The 20606-nt window shown below is 38.2% G+C and overlaps 1 protein-coding gene across 2 annotated transcripts in view; it reads left to right on the top strand.

Moving 5' to 3' along the window:
* The window catches only part of SHPRH (SNF2 histone linker PHD RING helicase), a 60915-nt gene extending 42532 nt beyond the window's left edge, over nucleotides 1-18383 (top strand). The window contains exons 19-30 of one of the 2 annotated variants that reach the window (XM_060240594.1): nucleotides 724-897; nucleotides 1196-1258; nucleotides 1969-2194; nucleotides 3980-4123; nucleotides 7713-7814; nucleotides 9048-9119; nucleotides 10341-10529; nucleotides 11806-11898; nucleotides 12145-12231; nucleotides 14865-15043; nucleotides 15665-15745; nucleotides 17012-18383. In XM_060240594.1, coding sequence (XP_060096577.1) covers nucleotides 724-897; nucleotides 1196-1258; nucleotides 1969-2194; nucleotides 3980-4123; nucleotides 7713-7814; nucleotides 9048-9119; nucleotides 10341-10529; nucleotides 11806-11898; nucleotides 12145-12231; nucleotides 14865-15043; nucleotides 15665-15745; nucleotides 17012-17108 — 1507 coding nt within the window. In that variant the 3' untranslated portion in view covers nucleotides 17109-18383. The remainder of the gene's footprint in view (nucleotides 1-723; nucleotides 898-1195; nucleotides 1259-1968; nucleotides 2195-3979; nucleotides 4124-7712; nucleotides 7815-9047; nucleotides 9120-10340; nucleotides 10530-11805; nucleotides 11899-12144; nucleotides 12232-14864; nucleotides 15044-15664; nucleotides 15746-17011) is intronic. The other variant, XM_060240602.1, reaches the window with a different exon arrangement.
* The last annotated feature ends 2223 nt before the right edge of the window (nucleotides 18384-20606 follow it).

Raw genomic sequence — 20606 nt, 5'->3', positions numbered from 1 at the left:
TTATTAATACCTCTGAAACCATTTTACGAAATTATGTTTGCATGATTCTGAAAAAATTACAATCCATTTTGTTGAAATCAGTTAATGACAGCAAGTTTAGTGTTTTGCAAAATACTGGATGCTGAAACAGATCCCAAAAATTCAAGATTACATGGTCAAAATAAACAAAATTTGTTTAATGATAAAGCTTGCATCCCTTCAGAAAGGCCAACATTTGATGATTTGAGGTCTGTTTGGTTGTTTGTTATTAATCGTATTCAGACAAAGTGTGTGGGATTATGAGTTTTGTAGTAGTAGTTTGGAATTTGTTTTTGTAATTTTGATGTTTTTGTATTTAAAATAAAAATTAAAAACCATCTGTTTCCAGTATTCCATTATGAATGTACTTTCTGGCAGTAAGGCCCTGAACAAACTAGAGAGGAGAAAGAGATAGCAAGTGTTTATAGGAGGGAAAGGGGAGAGTACAAGAGATTCCTTTTAATCTGGTATTTGCTCCCCCTTTGGGGTATAGGATTCTTATTTGATGTTTGATATTTGGTGTATGCCTTGCAGTAGTACTTTTCACTTCCGTGTATTTTTCTGTCATCTAAACTTATGACACATGACTTGGATCTTTGTGCTACTAATCAAGACCCATCTGCCTTGAGGATGCTGAATCAATGCTGCAATTCCAAACTCAAGTTCTGACTTTGACAGTTTGGTTTGCTTTCCCTTGTTTACTAGGTTTCGTGACTGCAGAGGCCTTCAGTACTTGCTCACAATTCAAATGGAAGAAGTGAAGAAATTCCAGAAACTTGTAAGGGAGGCTGTGAAAAATCTGGAAGGTCCTCCTTCCAAAGATGTTATCGAGGCTGCTACTATCTGCCATCTGCGGCCTGTAAGGCTACCACTAAACAAGTAGGTGTAACTACTTATTTTGTAGGCAAAAAGTTTTGTTATTTATATATTCTTGCCCATTATCCAAATATCAAGGTATACACTGCAGTTGTAATATAGCAGCAGTGTATACATACTACTGGTTTAATTTTTTTTAAAAAAATTGCTTAATTTTGTTATTTGTATTACGATTCTCACTACTCATTTTGAACTATTTCCTTTCTTTAAATTCTTCATAGCCTTCTAGCATTCTGTCAAACTTTGCTCGTTCAGTGACTGACATTTCAAATTTCTCTCTTTCTAATTTCTTGTATTCCAGCTGTGTCTTTTGTAAAGCTGATGAATTGTTTATAGAATACGAGTCAAAGCTGTTCTCTCACACGTAAGTGCTGTTTTTCTCCTTCATCAGATGAAAAGCAAACATTTTCCCCTAATTTTTTTCTTAAAGTTTTTTTCTGGGACAGAATTTGCAAGAATTTGCAAGTGTGTTATGGAATACAAGTGTGTTACGGAATACAAGTGTATTACGTTGATATGCTGCTTTACTTCTGTCTCAAAACTTTAAGCAGCACACAGTGTTCCCAGAAGGTTTTCTGTCCAGGTTCTGACCACACCTGTACCTGCTTAGCTTCAGTAAGGCTATGGCATCATGTTCCATCCATATCCTAGGCCCTAAGTATAAAAACAGATTTCCTTCTTTGTGACTTTGGAGTTGTTTTGTTTGTGTGCACTTTCAGTAAATTATGTAAATTATGCCTTCTGTCCATGTGTTCTTGTAAAGATTACTGATCGTTGTTTAAATAAGGTGACTTTCAGTGTGCATTTAGAATGTTCAGGGGAGGAGCTGTGGCTCATTGGTGGAGCATCTGCTTGACATGCAGAAGGTCCCATGTTCAAACCTTTGCATCTCTAGCTAAAAGGATCAGGTGGTAAATTATGTGAAAGATCTCTTCCTAACTCTTTAAAAAGTCATAGAACTTGTGGAATTATTTGTCTGGTATGTTTTTGTTTTATGTAAAAAAAAAAGAATATTTCAATATTCATACAATCTTCAGATATGGTGCCAATTCCTGCACTTTTGAATTGTTTAAGTGTAAAGGGTCAGATGGCAATTTTTGAGGAGATGATAGAAGATGAAGAGGGTCTAGTTGATGACCGCTTACCTACCACAAGCAGAGGTCTCTGGGCAGCAAGTGAAACGGAGCGGTCTTTGAAATCCGTGCTGTCTTTTGCCAAAGCTCACCGAATGGATGTCAAGATAATTGAAGAAGGCAGCATCTTCTTGGAGCTTTTTGAAGCATGGAAAAAGGAATATAAGGTACAACAGTAAGAGGAATTTTTTGAGAAAGTTGTTACAATACACCCAAAGAATGTTTGAGGCAGAGCAAGTCAACAGTGATGCACATAAGGCACAGGTCAGATTGCATCAGGTGAACCATGGTTAGCTGCACCTGCCCTTACTCCTGCCTTCTGCACCAGATGTAATTACCTTGTATCTCTCCACTGAGGATAAAGCAACATCATGCTTGCATTTTATGGCCATGTGACCACACAGTTTATATTTTTCTGTATCTCTGTGTGTGATAGAGAGAGCATGTGTGCATACATGCATGCTTATCACAGTAAAAATTAGTTTTTACTCTTTGATAAAGATCTAAATAGTTCTTCTAGAAGCAGATTGCTCTTTGATAAAGATCTAAATAGTTCTTCTAGAAGCAGGTTACCATAATTCAATAATTAATTTGAATATTTTGTTCATAGCTTTTTATCACTAAATTGCAACCATTTATTAAATGCAGAATGAGGGCTTGGCAATGCAGAAGGAAAACTACTGATTCAGATCAGCTAGTAATATGCTTTTAGTACTGACAGTGGAGAACAAATTGTCTCTTTGCATACGGTTGCTTGGAGGACACATAAGGAGGCCTGTTGCCAGTGACAAAGAGTAATTATACATTTGTACCTCCCATCTGTCCAATATTGGAAATGTTCAGTTGCCTGTGTGTCCCTATTCTGTTTGAAAGAATGAAAAACATTCTACCTGAACCAAATCTCAAGTGTGACACCAGCCTTTAAAACAGAGGCCCCTGTCTAGTATACGCTAAAGGTTTATGACCTTCTCCCAGTACCCTGTTGTACAGAACTGGGAGGCTCAGTAAAAGCATTCCTTTATCTACAGGTACTGAAATTACCAAAACATGACAAAAACAGTTTTTCATGATTAAAAGAATGAGGGTAATTGAGAAATTGCAATTCTAATCTCACCCCATTTATGAAATTTACTGTGCCTAAGCCTACTTAGTATGCCTTGTCGGCACTGATCTCATTTCTGTGATTTGAAGGTAAGAGCACTAGCCTGTTTTACAAAGTTATTATAAGGATTTAGGTAATGTATGTGAAACATTAAAAAAAACTCTATATAAATTACTGTTGTCATTATAAAAAGTATTTATTGCCTAGGTAGGAATTTCCCACAGCATTGCTATATTGTGGTGGCTTTAATTTTTTATTGGTCTTTTTTAAAGAACCCTGTTTGGTATGCTTAGTTTTGTGAAAATAACCAGTTTCTCCACTTATAGTTATAGAAGCATTTCTGACTTATTGTGATCTTTCACTGATTATCTGTGTTGGGAAGAATATGGACATACCACAGTATACTTTGTAGATCCAGGTGGGCAGCTGTATGGATCTGTAGCAACAGAACAAAGTTACAGTCCAGTGGCATCTTTAAGACCAACAAAGTTTTATTCAAGGTATGAGCTTTCGTGTGAAGCCACACTTCCTCAGATACATAGAAGTGGAAGGTAACAGTTCGGACTTATAGAAACTTGCGTGTATAAGTTTTAACTGTTACCTTTCATTTCTGTGTATATGAGGAAGTTTGCATGCACCCAAAAGCTCATACCGTGAATAAAACTTTGTTGGTCTTAAAAGTATCACTGGACTCTATCAGTATACTTGGTAGTTAAAAAGAAAGACATTTTAGCTGTAATTTTTGGCTAGTTTTTGTCCACATTGTTCTGAAGTCCGCTTTCAGTTGTGAAGATGCAACATTTTTTAGCTAAACCATGCCTACATTCTGTCACTATATTTGATATCTCAGCTGCTTCATGAATACTGGATGGTCTTGAGGGATCATGTGTCTGCCATTGATGAACTTGCCATGGCCACAGAACGGCTTCGAGTGCGTCATCCAGAAGAACCAAAACCAAACCATCCTGTTCTTCACATAATTGAGCCACATGAGGTAATTCCCCCCTTTAATTCTTCCAAGGGAAAAAACCCAACTATACTACTTTAGCATAGGGATCAAAGCGACACCACATTACAGCAAAAAGCAAAGGAAACCTGATAAGCTCTCTCAGTCACAGCATTAGCGACTAAGAAAAAAATCAGGCCTCAAGAATAACTTCCTTCAGAAATACAGTACAAAGGTAAATTTGGAATTGGACTCAAAAATACTCCTCGTTGAAAACATCAAAACCCCACAAAAACATTAAATGGGGTCAATTTTTAAAGCGGAAGAAGCAGTTGGAAATCTATAAAACCATTTACTTTAAAGAAAGCAATCATTGTAACCTCCCCCCTCCATACACGCACAAAATGTGTAAAATTGAGAAGGTGACTCAGAGGTTTGGAAAAATTTTAAGATGAACAGTTCAGTGCACAGGTGGCTATGGGTCATCTAGAGTAACTTCCTCCTGTAAAGCTGAGATGACCAAATTAGAGGTCTGGAAAATTTGAAGGACAAAGGGAACCAATCAGCTCAGTGGATAGGTGGCTGGGGTCATCCAGAAGAACGAAAAACGAGACCATCCTGTTCTTCATATTATTCAGCCACATGAGTTAATCCCCCCCCCCCTTTAAAAAATATTGTTCGATTTCTGTTTTTAAGCTTCAGTCCTTTGAGACTACTACCTGCAGCTAAAAGGCAAAAAACTCACTAATCTTTACAGGTTAATTGTTTGTTTTTGTTATTTCTTCATTGCTTTAAGAGTTAGAATTCCGTCTAGCAATTTTTTCTGTCTAGTGCAGTGATGGCAAACCTTTTAGAGACCGAGTGCCCAGACTACAACCCAAAACCCACTTATTTATCACAAAGTGCCAACACGGCAATTTAACCTGAATACTGAGGTTTTAGTTTAGAAAAAACAACTCATAGTGAAATTAACAAACTGAAAGAACATTTGGTCTGGATAGCATTTGCTTAGGAAACCAACAAAATAGTAACATGTCAGAATGGGAGAATGATGGTGATGGGAGAATGAAGGCAATAAATGCAGGCTGTTCATTGCTCTGTTGCTTGCAGGTCTGGGTTAAACTGAGAACATGCCTTTCCTAGAAGTGTTCCTGTCCACCTAATTTACTTTTGAACACGTAACATACATTATAAACATAATTCTAGTTTGCCATTAGGGAAAAAAGAATACATTAAAATATAGTGTGTTTAGTAGGAGCTGGTGGTTAGGGTGTCCAAATCAAATCTGGGAGATCCTGATTCATATGCCCACTCTGCACTGGCAGCTTGCTGGGAAACCTTGGACCAGTAATATACTCTGAGTTAACCCGCCTCATAGGTTCGTTGTGAGGATAAAAGAGAAGGGGAGAGCGTGTCAAACCACTTCAGTGTCCTTTTGGGGGAGGAAGGCAGGGGATACATGATGTTATTTAATAAATTAAGTTGATGAAAGGAGTCCACTGATTTACATGGCTAAATCTGAGTCCAGCAGCATGTTAGAGAACAAGATTTTTGAGAGTCAAAGCTCCTTTTATCTAATTGAGGGAGCTCTAATGCTGGAAAGCTTGTGCCCCCTTCCCCAAATCTTGTTGGTCTCTAAGGTGCTCCTGGGCTCGAATCTAGTTGTTCTACTATGGACCAGCACGGCTATCCTTGGAAACTTCAGGGATAGTCTGAATTGTATAAACTAGAAAGTCTGATGTGAGAAAGGAGGGCCAGTTTGGTGTAGAGATTAAGTGCGTGTACTCGTATCTGGGAGAATCAGGTTTGATTCCCCACTCCTCCACTTTCAGCTGCTGGAATGGCCTTGGGTCAGCCATAGCTATCACAGAGCTGTCTTTGAAAGGGCAGCTTCTGGGAGAGCTTCTCTCAGCCCCACCTACCTCACAGGGTGTCTGTTGTGGGGGAGGAAGATAAAGGAGATCGTGAGCTGCTCTGAGGCCCTGAGAGTCAGAGTGAAGGGTGGGATATAAATCCAATATCATCTTCTTTCTTTAAACTAAAACTACAATCCTGTGCATGTGTAGAGAGTAGGTGCCACAGTGCTCACTGTATATTACTTCCGAGTAACTATGGAGAGCAAGCTCAAAGAGGAAAGGCTAAGGGACTTGGGGATGTTCAATCTGGAGAAGAGGAGGTTGAGGGGGGAGACATGAAGTATTAGAAGGGCTGCCACTTAGAGGAGAGCAGGGAGCTGTTCCTGCTGGCAGCAGAGGAGAGGACTGGCATAGGAGAAACTTTTTAACAGTAACAGAAACTTTTTAACAATTGCCAGTGCAATTGACCCCCTCACTGGCAGTCTTTAATCAGCGGCTGGACAAACACTTGTCAGGGATGCTCTGGAAAATCAGAACAGTAGTGCAACAGTTCAAAAACAGCTTATCAACAATTTGCCTTATGGTCCCTGTAGCTTGAAAGAGCTCTGCTCAGATACTGCTGTCAGAAGCATTGTATTTGAAAGCAAGGAAGCCTGCAGTTCCTCCCTTTCCACTTCTAAACCAGAGGCGATCCCGGCCGCTGTTTCTGCCAGATTAGTGGGATCCAACATTTCCTGTAATAAGCCCACATCCCTTCCAAAAAACGTGCTTTATTCAAGGTTCTGATCTCTCCTCTCCTCCCCCCCTCCATCCCCACACACCCATGCTCTCTTCTTCCCTTCGGCTTGGACCGTGCCACAACAGTTTTGAAATATGAAACGCTACCAGGTCTTGGCCACATGAAAATGTGAAGCTGCATTATACCCATCTCTCTAGTGCAGGGTTGGCCAAACTGTGTTTCGGGAGCCACATGTGGCTTTTTCACACAAATGGTGTTGCTCTTGAAGCCCCACTAGAGAAGACATTTGTCTCTTTAAACCATTTCTTCAAGCCAAGCCAGCCAGTCACTTGGAGAATGCATTTAAAGTTCAAGTTGCTTTCTTTCCACCTCTCCCTCCTCACCTATTTTCCTTCCTTCCTTTTCTCAGACAACTGACATTCATGTCTGGTGGCTCTCACACATCTGACATTTATTCTATGTGGCTCTTACGTTAAGCAAGTTTGGCCACCCCTAGTGGGTCCCATCTAACCCCCTCCTTAAATCTGCAGGAACACCTGCAAGGAATTTTCCTCTATGTGTTGTGCTTGGGGGCTGCATTGTGGTTGCACCCCGCCCCCCCACATCAGAATTCCAAAGGTGCCCACGAGCTCAAAAAGGTTGGAGTGCCCTGTTGTCTCTCTGAAGGAGGCACAGTTAGGGTTGCCACAGTTTGGGTTGGGAAATACCTGGAGATTTGGAGGAAGGAGCCTGAGTTTGGGGAGAGGAGGAGCTTCAATGAGATATGACTCTAGAGCCTCATGCGCAGGGGGTGGGGGGAGGGAGTGCATGTGCCCACAGAGAGGGCTTCGAGTGCCGCCTCTGCCATAGGTTCGCCACCACTGGTCTAGTGTGATGTGTTCTGAACCTGCTGACTTCTGTAAGTGGTGTGCTTAAAGTTCTGGACAAAAAGAAAAACTTAGAATAATGATTATTAGAAATGCTTCAGACAGCAGTTTACTGCAACTGCTTTCCTAAATCTTATAATGAAACTTCACCTAAAAGAGTAAAATTGGTTTTCTAGGTAGAACAGAATAGAGTGAAACTTTTGAATGATAAAGCAGTTGCCAAATCACAGCTTCAGAAGAAACTGGGCCAGCTACTGTATCTCACTAATTTAGAAAAGGTAAGGCTGACCTGTCATATATACATATTCTAGAAAACACAACTTCCTAGCATCTTCTACACATGATTTTCTTTTTAACCTACCCTCCTGTTTCTTGGATATCTAAAGGAGCAAGTGTGAAGGTAAATGCAGTATAGGAATTAACAAAGGGAGGAAGCTGCTGTAAAACAGATCTTGCTAAGAATTGGCAATTCACCTCCCATTCCACTCCATCCTTGAAATCTAGTACAGATTTCAAGGACAAATAACACACTTGTACTTCTGTGACCATGCAACTGCAGATGCTTATTACAGAAGTTTAGAGCTTTGATTCCCATCTTTTTCCAGAATGTGCATGATATCCATAAATATGACAGGGCTTTGTATCTTCAGGCAGTTGGGAACCTTTACTTTTTTTTAAAAAAGTATTCTGTCTCCTTACCTACAGGAAGTGCAAACATCAATATTTCTGTTTGTAGATCATGGTAACTGTTTTTGAGACTCAGGGGCATTTTTCAGGTCAGTTTGCTGTATGAAAGGTGTTGCCCAAATCTAAACAGGTGTAAGTTGTTTGGGGCTTGTATAGCTTGTTGACACACTTTTTTGGTGATGTTTTCTCCTACATGGCAGACAGCATCTCCCAGAATTGAAATTTAGGAAATGTTGTGAAGGGGGTACCTACCTCTCTTCATTCTGAGGCCCAGGTTGTGGCTGATAAGAACATGTGCTTTCTGACAGAGTAAACCCTTTTTACTTCACCCAGCCTAAAAGCCATATAAAAATAAGTCACAGACTTGGCAGGACCCTCAGAACTTTGTCCTGCTAGTTACCTGCATTCTGACAGTGCGTGTCATTTGACTCACAAAAGCAAATATATGCCTGAGCGTTAATGAATTTCTCAGTCAGAATTTCATGGAATCTCAATTTTTTTAAATTTCACAGCTAAATTTAGAAAGCAGTTGTTCATAAGTGAACTGCAGGTGGTGAATGTAGACTTGCTTTTCCCTTGCTTTCCTTTTTAAAAATAGCTTTCATACCAGTTCCCAATCTGATCTATAGACGCAGTCTTCTGGATGCCTGCCTATATTCTTAATTTTTATCTCTCCTGGAAGTATAGTGTTCATTTATCAAGTTATGGGAAGCTGTATTTAATAATGGTTTGGCAAACAAAACTTTGAAAAAATGTTCAGTATCAGAGCATTTATAAAAATACTTCAAGACCTTGCTAACTGTCTTTGTTTAATGGTTACACAGTCTCAGGATAAAACCAATGGAGGAGTTAACCCAGAGCCCTGTCCAATTTGTGCACGGCAGCTGGGACAACAGGTAAAAAGTTCCAAATTTTTTCTGTATAGAATGATTAGCTGGGTTTCTTTGTTTGCACTTCAAGCTGTGCCCAGTCTTAAAACTGGATCCCTGATGTCTTAAACATATGAATTTGAAATATGAAACATATGAATATATGGCCATGTGCATGTTGCAGCCACTCAGCTCTACCAAGCAAGCATGGAATTTAGAACTGGCCTCAAGACCCAGCATCTTATTACTTTAAAAATAAGTTTCTAGTTGCAAAGATAGGTTTTAGTTTGAGTAGGTAATATCTAGTTAGGTGACACTAAGGCTGAGGGAGGCTGTCTGATAAAAGAGGTACAATTTCAGCACTGTGCAGAACTCGCCTACCCCCCCTTTAATTATTGGAAATAAGATGACCAGTACTGTGCACATTTACACAACTTGAGTTCCATAAGCCAGCTTTACTTGGTGTAAGAGTTTATTTCTTTTAAGCACAAGAGTTTTACAGACACTCTGGTATGTAAATAGTCATGTGAGCTCAGTCTCAATAGATTAACATGCCATAAAAGAGCCATGGAATTCCAGTAATTGTACTTGGTCAGCTTTCAATACTTCTGATGTGACACACAAACTTGGCCATTAAGTCAGCCTCAGCACCCAACCCACATGTTCATTCTAGTCTCTTAATTTAGCACCCCAGCATATATCTTTGAGTAGTACATTACCTCATCTGCCCTGTCTTCCAGTCACCTGACTCCAGTTTTAGAAAGTCTATACAAGATACATTTGCAAAGGGATCTTCTCCATTGATTTCAGTACCAGCATTCACTACATGTATCCAGAACACACACACACGCACACACGATGCAAAGGACAGAATCCATTGTTGGGCCATCATATGCTCCAAAAAATAGATGTATCCATGTGGGAATGGGATGGTAAAAGAAATGGTGCTGGCTATAAAAAGTAAGTTCTCAGTTGATTGTTTTGGTGACACAAGGAGAAGTGCTCATGTCCCTTCAGAATGGCTTTCTTCAGAGAAAGGCCCTAGAAACTTTAAGAAACTTAAAGTTTTTCTCTCATTACTCCATCAGTAAGGTGTATGTTTTGTAGACTTGAGAATTCCTGTGCTGTATTTTCTACTACATTTCCTCTGATAGGTTTTATTGAATTTTTTATCAGCATAATTACATAAACAGCAAGGTCACATAAATATGTTATTGCACTCATTTGCTCTTTTCTTCTCTTCCATAGTGGGCAGTACTGACATGTGGACACTGCTTCTGTAATGAGTGCATAGCTATTATTATAGAACAGTACAGTGTTGGCACCCGCAGAAGTTCAATAAAGTGTGCCATCTGTAGGCAGACAACGTCACATAAAGAAATATCGTATGTCTTCACTGCAGAGTTTTCAAACCAAGAGGATGATATGCCTGTGAAGGTTAGCTGGAATACACATGAGTACCTGATGTAACTTCTTCATGTTGTCAAAAGGGTGTTTACATTCCATATGGTAACATTAGAAAATTATTTCAGGCTTCAGGCCTATGTGCACTTTCTGGGAAACAGGTTTAGTGGAATCACTGGAACTTCCAGAGTACTTCTGTCATGTACTTTATCCATCTTTTGTCATCTCCAGTGATACCATACCATGGGAAACATCTAGCCAAAGTCAAGCATTTTAGTATCATTGTTTTTTCATATGGAACTAAAAAATGCTCAACTTTAACTTGACTGCACTCTTGTGTAGAACTGTAAAATATTCTTATAGAGATGTTTAGACTAACTCTACAGTTAAACCAGAGAATTCCTACTGCCTTCCATAATTTCATAATGCTATGTGTTCTGTCTTTGATTTCTTATTTGTGTTCTAACTTATATCACTGTGTAAAGGACTTGCCATTACAACAGGCCTACTGAGAGAATGTAGCTATAATAAACATGCTCAAACACCTTCCTGTAAGTTGAAGTCTCTGTGCCATCAAGGTAACAGTTAGTTCTTCCTAGTACTTGTAATACACTTCTGAGGATAGAGCCTAGTTTAGCAAGCAATGCAACTTTCACACTATTCATTCAGCACCTTAACCAGATTTAGTATTGCCATCATTCAGCATTATGTCTGCTTTGGGCCTTCATGTTGATTCTTTCTTCAGCAAACAGGGTGAACATACCAGCAGACTGACAAATTTCATTGCTGAGATAACAGATATAAACATAAGTAAAAGATTTACAAATTCTGGATTTTCAATTAAATGTGTACACTTAATTTATCAGTGTACTCAGTTTTTATGTTGAAGCAGTTAATGTTGACAAATTCAGTTATGTTCATTTGCCAGTGTTTTCTGTGTAGGATGTGAATGACAGCTTCACAAATATTAAAGAAATCTCCACTGAACCCATACATTTATGTTAAAAAGTGTAGTGTTGCAAAGCTGCTTACTGCAGATGTTGTACATATAATACTATAAAGAGAAATGGATTTGCTATCCTATGTGTAATTTTGTTTTTGAGAGTACACTTATGCCTGGAGATGATGAGTAAGCTTGGGTGGGTTATGCCTTCACTTGGACAGGAAGACAGCAAGGGTGGGGAGCATTCACCCAAAGCCTCTTTCTAGACTCCATTGTATTTTCCCCCACATTTGGCCTTATTTCTAGTTTTTGTATATATGTGTGTAAGCAAATAAAAATACAATTCATATGTATTCTTTTTCAAAGGGTAGTCATTCTACCAAAGTTGAAGCTGTGGTCAGGACTCTGAAGAAAATCCTATTTAAAAATCCTGGAGCAAAATCTCTTGTTTTCTCAACGGTATTTTTAAACCTTTTTGATCTAAAATGCACTTTATTTTAGAAGAGTTGTGTGTTGGTTTTGGCTGCTGGAAATTCTGATTTAAGATTATATTAGAATATATTAAGATGTTCTCTAGGCTTCTGTTGTCTCTTTTGGATACCGGGAATGATATAGCTAGTTTATAGCTAAACTATCTTGTTCAACTGTTGTAATAAAGACAGCAATCTCATCACAATGAAATGTCTTTCACTTATATTTTTCTAGTGGCAAGATGTGCTGGATATTATTGCAAAAGCTCTATATGATAACAACATGGTATTTGCTCAGATCAATGGAATTAACAAGTTCCAGGTATGTGAGTTAGTACTCTATAGCAATGGAGTCATAAAGAATAGTTGTCACTGGGAACAGCAGAATATTGGTGAATGATGAAAAATCTGCCAAGATACAATAACTGATTTGTTATCCAGGACTTAATTAACCAGTGTTATGCAGAGGACAAGTTCCTGTCACTCACCTCACTTCTGCATCTTTGGGTTGATGCACCCCCCACACTCCTACCTAGCCCACCAATTTGATTCCTCCAAGATATTTTATTTATTTATTTATTTATTTAGGAGTTATATCCCGCCCTTCCCACAAGTGGCTCTGGGCTTTTGATAGTAGTGCTGCCAGCCAACATCCTGAAATGACTCTGTCTCTCTCTACTTCAAACTGTAGGGCTTGTCTGCCTCCTGCATTTGTAAAGTAAAATGGGAGGGGGGGGTGTCCGCCAGGCTTGAAGGCTGTTTTTATGGTATTTCCAATGTGGTGGGGTGTGATATTAGGTGCGATATGCAGACAGGTAGTAGATGTGGAGATACCAGCATTGGTAATAAGACAGGAAACCTAGGTCTCAGTTCCATCCAGGAGGATTCCATCCAGGAGGATGCAAAGAATCAATGGACATAAGTCTGATGTTAGACACCACAACATTTAAAAAACAGTGGAAGAACATTTAAACTTCCAGGACATTCAGTTGCTGACCTAAGAGTAGCAGTTCTCTTAACAAAAGAATTTCAAAGGGAGATTAGAAAGAGAGACTATTGAATTGCAACTGATAATGAAGCTCAAGACAATGCATCCTCCAGGACTGAATTCAGACCTAGGTTTTCTGTCTCATTATCAATGCCTGCTATTGTCATTTGGCATCTGAAAATCATTCCATTTTCCAAGATATAAGGATTGAGGGACTCACATTTCAGCTGTAACTGAAGAAGTGAGCAGCGACTCACAGAAGCTCATGCCCTGCCACAAATTTTTAGTGGTTAAGCTACTACTCTTGCTCCTTTCCACAAAAAAAGATTGCAAGTTGTGTTGTTAGGTTTCTTTTTGTTCTTCATCTGTTAGAACTGGAGAGAGGTATCTCAGCCATCTACTTCCAGTCATTAAACAATGGAATCCAATCCAATAAAATAATATAATCTCAGATAATAAAATCCCAGATAAACACAAAGAAATCTAATCTAAAAAAATCTTTTCAGAATGAGTCAAAATAATTTCTTTTAATTCTCCTTTGCCCTTACCCCAATGCATCTTTTTGCCATGCCCTTCCTTTTAACACACATACACACATGTGCACGTGCTGCTGTGTATTGTCTAGCATCAACTGCCAATCATAAATCAGTTTAATCAACAATCCCTTTCAAGTAATACTGGTTATTCATCAAATTAGAGGTGATATAATCAAATATTTATGTATCACATTGAACTCCAAAAATTAGAGAACAAAGCCAAAATATGTTAAACAGATAAAAATTTGGTTCTCTGCATCTCCAACAGTTATCTGAATTTTGTGGCATAAATAATCTGTTTGTGTGTCTGACAGTAGCGAACCAAGATCTTAAAGAAAATTTTCTTTCAAATCTGATAAAATTATTTTTAAGGAATTTAGTCCAAAACCAGTTCCAAACATCCATCAGAATCACCATTTTCAGAACTTTAGTCCATTTTATAATGCATTATGAAGGTTACTCTTTCTACTGCTTTACTTCCATGTATAATACTACCAGTTACAGTGAAAGACAACAGGCTGACAATGTTGAATATCAGTTCCTTCACAAACACATACAAGCCCAACTAGGAAATAACAGTCAGTCACTGCCTCAAAACATTTTGGCTAGTGCACACACAACAGTGGTTCTCTGTTCCCCATAGCTCCTGCACCACTTAACCACAACTAAAAATACTTCTATACTTCCATGTATAATATTTCAGTTACAGTGAAAGACAATAGGCAGACAATGTTGAATACTAACAAAACATTGTTTGTTTATTTTATTATATTTATTGTTATGACAGCAATTCTGTTTTTCTAAGTTAGATGTTATGTGTCTAATTTGAAGGTATTGGGTGGGGGGGAGAAATATATCTCTTATGTGTACTCAAAATAGCCTTTGTGAATGCTTGATTTCACTAAAGCATAAATGGAAAGTGTGTTTTACATACGTTGAGTGGTGGTTACTTCATTGCAGCCAGTTTATTTGGGAGCTATTTTAGGGCTAAGAAGTGGGATAAAAAACGAAAATGTAATCCCGCTTTCTTAGTTTATTTAAACAGTTCCTCTGTAATTAAGTTACCAATGGTTAAAGTTAATGGGAGGTTCCTGTTCACTCAGGCTCTGTAACCCATTTCAGATCCTGGTAAAATATACAACCCTTAGCAACCTTAACTATGGTTAAGTGGTGCTGGAGCTGTGCAGCACAGGAAACCATTGTTGTGTGTGCGCTAGCCTAACTGTTTTGAGGCAGTGACTGACTGGTTACTTCCTAGTTGGGACTTGCCTGCCTTTATGAAGGAGTTGATATTCAACATTGTCGTCCTGCTGTCTTTCACCATAACTGAATTTGATTTTAAGTATTGGACATGTTGTGATCCTGCATATTCTTTCAGTTATTTTCGCCTTGAAAATTTGAAATATAAGGGGGGGGTGGTTTGTCTTTCAGGAAAATCTCTCTGCATTTAAATATGATCCCAAAATCAACATATTGTTGTTGCCTCTTCATACTGGTTCCAATGGACTAAACATCATTGAAGCAACTCATGTCCTCTTAGTGGAACCTATACTGAATCCAGCACATGAGCTACAGGCTATCGGCAGAGTGCATCGTATTGGGCAAACAAAGTTAGTGCTGCAATTGTCATGTGGCTTGACTTAGCTAAGCTAGCCAGATTTCCTGTAGTGATTTGTAATGAGCTGAGAGTAATTGGAAAGTTAGTGTAAATGGTAAATGTTTTAATTAACTGTTGGTGACTTGAGAGTGGACATCTGTTTTGAGTTGGTAGTGCTAGAACTACTTTCCACGTGCTGTAAATTTGGTTTTAGAATATAATAGAGGTTTTGAAGAATTTATTGTGAGATCAGACATCTACTAGATTTAGTGTTGCATATTGTGCAAACATTTTTCATTGCCAGCTGTATTTAGCTATAAAGGTAAGGAGGATTTTTTTTTGTTACTTACAGAAAATTTATGTATTCCTTTCCATAGAGAGGGAAGGAAAAGGTGTTTTTTTTTGCTAAACTAGTATTTTCTAAATACAACTCTGATTCCCTTGCAAAGTATTGCACTCAGCTGTTGGCTGAGGCTAGTCATTAATTTTATAGATTAAAATGTTTTGACAGTGTTCTCAGCTAAAGCAGTTTTTAGAATCATCACAGTCAATGTACCTGATTGAATAAGGAGTGAAAAGGATTAAGTGTAACAAACTAGTGCTAATTTGTTTCTTAATTTTTTTCCATTTTTAGACCCACCATTGTTCACAGATTCTTAATAAAAGCTACAATAGAAGAGAGAATGCAGACAATGCTGAAGACTGTAGAGAGAAGGTAAATAAAATGTAATTTATCTGTATCAGTAGAGCAATATTATACTTATTTGAATGCCTATCATTTGAAAAGTACAAAAGTAGCTAACTAGGACAGATAACCCACCCACCTTTAGAAGCCAGGAAAGGTACAGAAATAAATTGAGGTGATTATATTAGAATGATGAGATATGTGATGAAAATGATAGCCACTGCCAACAGAAGTGCTGCCCTGATGTAAACGTTCTTAATGTCATGCACCACGCTAGTAACCCTTGTAGATCTTTTTTGCTGTTAACTGATCATTTACGAAAGCCTCTATGACTCATCTTTCTAATTGATAATGCATTTGCAGATCCATCATGTGTAATTTTAAAAAATGTAAAATTATAAAAAACGTAATTTAAAAAAATGTGCAATTTTTTAAAAAAGCTTACATTCTGAATAAATCTTAGTTGGTCTTAGAGGTACTACTTGACTCCTGCTTTGTTCTACTGATTCAGACCAACATGGCTGCCCATCTGAATCTTTAAAAAACTTAGCTAATGATCTGGTTACTGATACCAGATGTAACATACATTTTTAAGCGTTAATACTGCTCATCGTTAGCTTTACTTTTCTAAAATTTGAACTAGTCATTAGAACTGGAATAAAGAGTTGGTTCACACAGCTCATTTTTGGATATCTTCAAATTAAATGAAGAGCTAGAGGGGCAAGGTGTTCACCTTGCAAAAATGCAAATTGGGTGTGTCTCTTCTCCCCACCCCCCTCCAATCCTGTTCAGTCTTGGAGCAGTTCCTGAAGGTGAAATATGGCATGTAATCATGCATTTCTCATAAGGCTCTTTAGGCTTGAGCCTGATGCACTGGTTTGCTAGATACTTGGCTGACATGTGACAGACATGGCAGCTTTCAGCCTATCTTAATTTTGACTTGTGGTAGCCTCATAATGCTCTGTGCTTTAGCAGCATTTTCAAATATATAATTCAAGTGTGACTTAAGCCAATTTACAATTGTGTGAATTAGGAATTCATTTTTAAAGATAACTAAATAAAGCAAAACTTAGCTTACAGAACACCATTCAAGCAGTAAGCATAAATTTATATCCATTTTGGAAGATTTTTCTTAATACTTTTACAATCCAGTACTCATCTTGGAAGCTTTAGTTTCTAACAATAATCGTTGAAGCAAAAAGCACTCATATAGGACATATTTGTGTTGGATTGTATACGAACTGTGTTCCTCATTTTCTGTTGTGGTTTTCATCTTCCCCACACCAATCCCCAAAGTCATTCCAGTTCTTCCATGAAGCAGTCAGAAGCCTCCGTGTTAACAGTAGCTGATTTGGCAGACCTTTTTTCAGAAGAAACTGAAGAACTAGAATGAAGTGATGTGCTTTGTACTCGTCGAGGTCAGAAGGGATGGACCATAACCTGGTTATTTCTGAGCAACACAAGTAAATTAATTAACAATTCTGAAGTTCCTGTAGATGTCACCCAACACCCATCCTTAGTAGGGCTATCTGATTGGTAAGTATTTTTAACAGCTTCCACTAGGTTCTGTGGTTATGGATTTCTTTACTGCATTGACAGGAGAAAGAAAAGCAAATGCACTTTACACAAATATTGTATAAATTATGGCTTTGTAGTTCCAAAGAATATGAATGTCCCCAATCCAATTATAGTTGTGCATAAAAAGTTATTTGTACACAACAAGGTGCACAGCTATGTGGATAAGGAACTGCATTTCATTGCAAGCAGTGAAGTATGAGCGAGTAGCATACTCAGATGCCTATCCACATATGTATGCTGTCCACCTAAGGTTGCCAGGTCCTCTTGTCATTCCATGACGTCCCAACGTAATGACATCACCCCGAAGTGGCATCATGTTGGTAACTCTCTGCTTTTGGGATAGAACTCTGTGGTAAAACCAGCTTCAAACTATGGAATTTTTTCATCAAACCATAGCATCATCATGTGACATCTCTTGCATAATGATGCCACTTCTGGATGACATCATTGCATCGCAACATCCCACAGTGATGTCACTGTTTGGAGATAGGGTCCAGTGGCAGGCAGAAACCCTGAAAACCAGAGTAATCCCTACCAGGACCTGGAGAATGGCAATCTTATGTTCACCTTTATGCTTTTGTTTTCAATGATGTGTGCTGTAGTTCCTAAACCAACAAATGATGTACATGCAGGTTTCCTTTGGATTGGAAAGTTCAACTACACTTTGACACTTTGCATGGTAGAGAAGGGTATGAAAATCATGAAACAATTATTTTGCCTCCTTTTTATGTATAGAATTAATCATTTAAAAGTTCCTGAGTAAGCAAATACCTTTTCAGAAAGGGCTCCTAGTGGTGCTGCCATTTTACCATGCAAATAATTGTTTTATCAGTTAACACTTAACTACTACTTTTTTAGAAACCACTTTGACATTTGTAATATTTTTAGGTATTGTTACTAGCAATTTATGTTGCAGAAACTTGATTTTTGCTTGTTCATGTTTAAAGTTATGCTGTTTTAATGTCTGTTCTGTTCATGATAAATTATGCCTTTTGTATGATCTTCTTGAAAGCTGAAAATGTGTGACAGATTTTTAAAGGTTCTTTGTTAAAATTTGGATTCTTGTGTCCTATTAAAATCTATAAAGCTTTCTGCTTGTGTTTTGTTCCTGTCTATAAACTATGATAAGTTCTGTATGGAGTTTAAATGGCAAGCATCTTTTAAGAGGGAGGGGGACATTTGAGGTTTGCTGTTTTAACTAGTATTGTAAGCTGAGTAAAGATGGAATATAAATGTTTTAATAAATATATAACATCACCAGAATTTTAAGAATGATTTTGCACAGTGCATTTTATTTAAAAAACCTAAAGACTGATACTTAACCTCAATTCAATAAATTAGACAGACAGACAAATAGATAGATATTTTTTATTTATGCTAATTTCTGTTACGCCTTATCCCAACAGACAGCTCAGGGTAGATTACAACAAATCTGAACAAGTAACAATAAAGCAATACTCAAGTAACAACAAATATAAACAGTTAAAACAATTAAAATGACTCCATTCCAGGTGGTAGAAATTTAATCAGGGCATAATACAAATAGAGCTGGGGGGAGGGCATGGGCAGTGGGGCGGGAAATAGGGTGCAGGGTGGCCTCATCTAGGGCACCGAAAACCAGGCACTAGCCGTGGTGGCAAGAAAGCATTAATTGGAGAGAGAATTCTGAAACAATATTACAGTATTTAAGGTCAGAAGGGATGAACCATGCGCTACTGAGAATAAAATAGACAGTGTTAGGCTGGTCAAGAAACAGCATTGAACTAGAGGCTACCCTTACAAGGTAGTTAGTCATGGCTTCAGCATTGGCAGACTTGGCAAGCCTAAGAGAGTCAATAACGGGCAAAAAAGCAGGGTTGGGAAGAGGGGCTGAATTTCATACATAGATTTCAACTAACTAAATTCGTTGGATTTCTGAGTTTTAGAAGTGAAATAAATTCGGTATTCACACCAAGAACCCAGTACCATGCTTATAGTTTCTCCCTAAATTAACCCTTCAGCAATAGGTCTTAATTTTCCCTCCTGGTTTTCATCCTAATGAGTTTAAGTGTTGTCATTTAAAGCCCTATATATAGCTTGGGGCCTGCGTATCTGAAACACCTCCTACTTTTTAATGAATTTCCCTGACTGCTGTGGTCAGATTCCAAGGCCTGCTTCATGTGTTGTCACCTTCTGAGATTAGAAGACTTCAATCTGGGAGCAGGCCTTCTTGGTCATGGAACCAAACTCTGAACTCTCTGTAAAGAGACTCACCTGTCCTCTTCTGTTGCTATCTTCCATCAGTGGATAAAGGCTTTTTGTTTGTTTGTTTCATCTGGCATTCTCTCAGTGATACCTCCTTCCGGTCCTTTGTTTTAATGGTTGCCTTTATCTCTTTGAATGTATATTTTAGATTGGTTTTAATGATGTATTTTGTTTGGTCTTAATGATTTTTATTATATCTGGCTTTTAATCTAATAGCTATCTTGTTCGCCCTGATCAGGGTAAAAGGGCATGGTGAAAAATTTGTAAATAGATAATAATTTGAGTGTAATGGGTAAAGCCAGGATGAAAAAATAGGGTTTTGTGTGTATCACTCCAGGGTTTTTATTGATAGCTAGCATTGGTCAGAAATTACAAGGCTAGGGGTTTTTCTCCTCCACACCATTCTTTTTATGCCATCACCATGGTATTAAATCCAGTACATTCCTGATCCTGAATTGGCCTAGTTACAGCGTCCATCTTTGAACAAAGTGGATTTCAAACCCTTAGTCTATACTACCATCAGAAATTGTGACTTCTGCTGAAACCACAATGATACAGCATGGAGTGATTTTTGTGCGTTTTAAGAGGAACATGTAACCATAAGTAATTGTAAGCACTGGAAAAATACCTGTTAATATCGAGAGGACTTTATTGGGGGTGGAGATGGGAGACAATTTGTCTAAAGCTTGCTCAAATTGATTTTTACAACAAAAGACCACTCCCACCAGATGGCTTCAATTGTGTTCAGCCCTGTATGATTTTGTGAGATGAGGAGAAGCATGGATTGCTGGATTCCTTAAAAAAAATCTTGTTGCCAACTGAGTTAAGATAAGCAGCTGCTGATATGCCATGACAAACCGGATTGCACGGGACTAGGTTCCATACATAAAAGGTAATAGACTGCTCCCTTGACAGTTTACATGCACAGAACCCTAGCCAGAATATCTTCATTGGAAGTCCTCAGAATGAGCTGCTGATTTTCCGAGAAAGCAAAAAATCCCCAGGATACTGGTGCAACCTACAATTCTGACGGACAAGAAGACCAGACTCATGATTGATAAGAAGAGCT

This window comes from Heteronotia binoei, chromosome 1 (genome assembly GCF_032191835.1).
Source record: "Heteronotia binoei isolate CCM8104 ecotype False Entrance Well chromosome 1, APGP_CSIRO_Hbin_v1, whole genome shotgun sequence".
Lineage (NCBI taxonomy): Eukaryota > Metazoa > Chordata > Lepidosauria > Squamata > Gekkonidae > Heteronotia > Heteronotia binoei.
The sequence above is the reverse complement of the archived record's forward strand: the minus strand, read 5'-3'. Positions and strand labels throughout refer to the sequence as shown.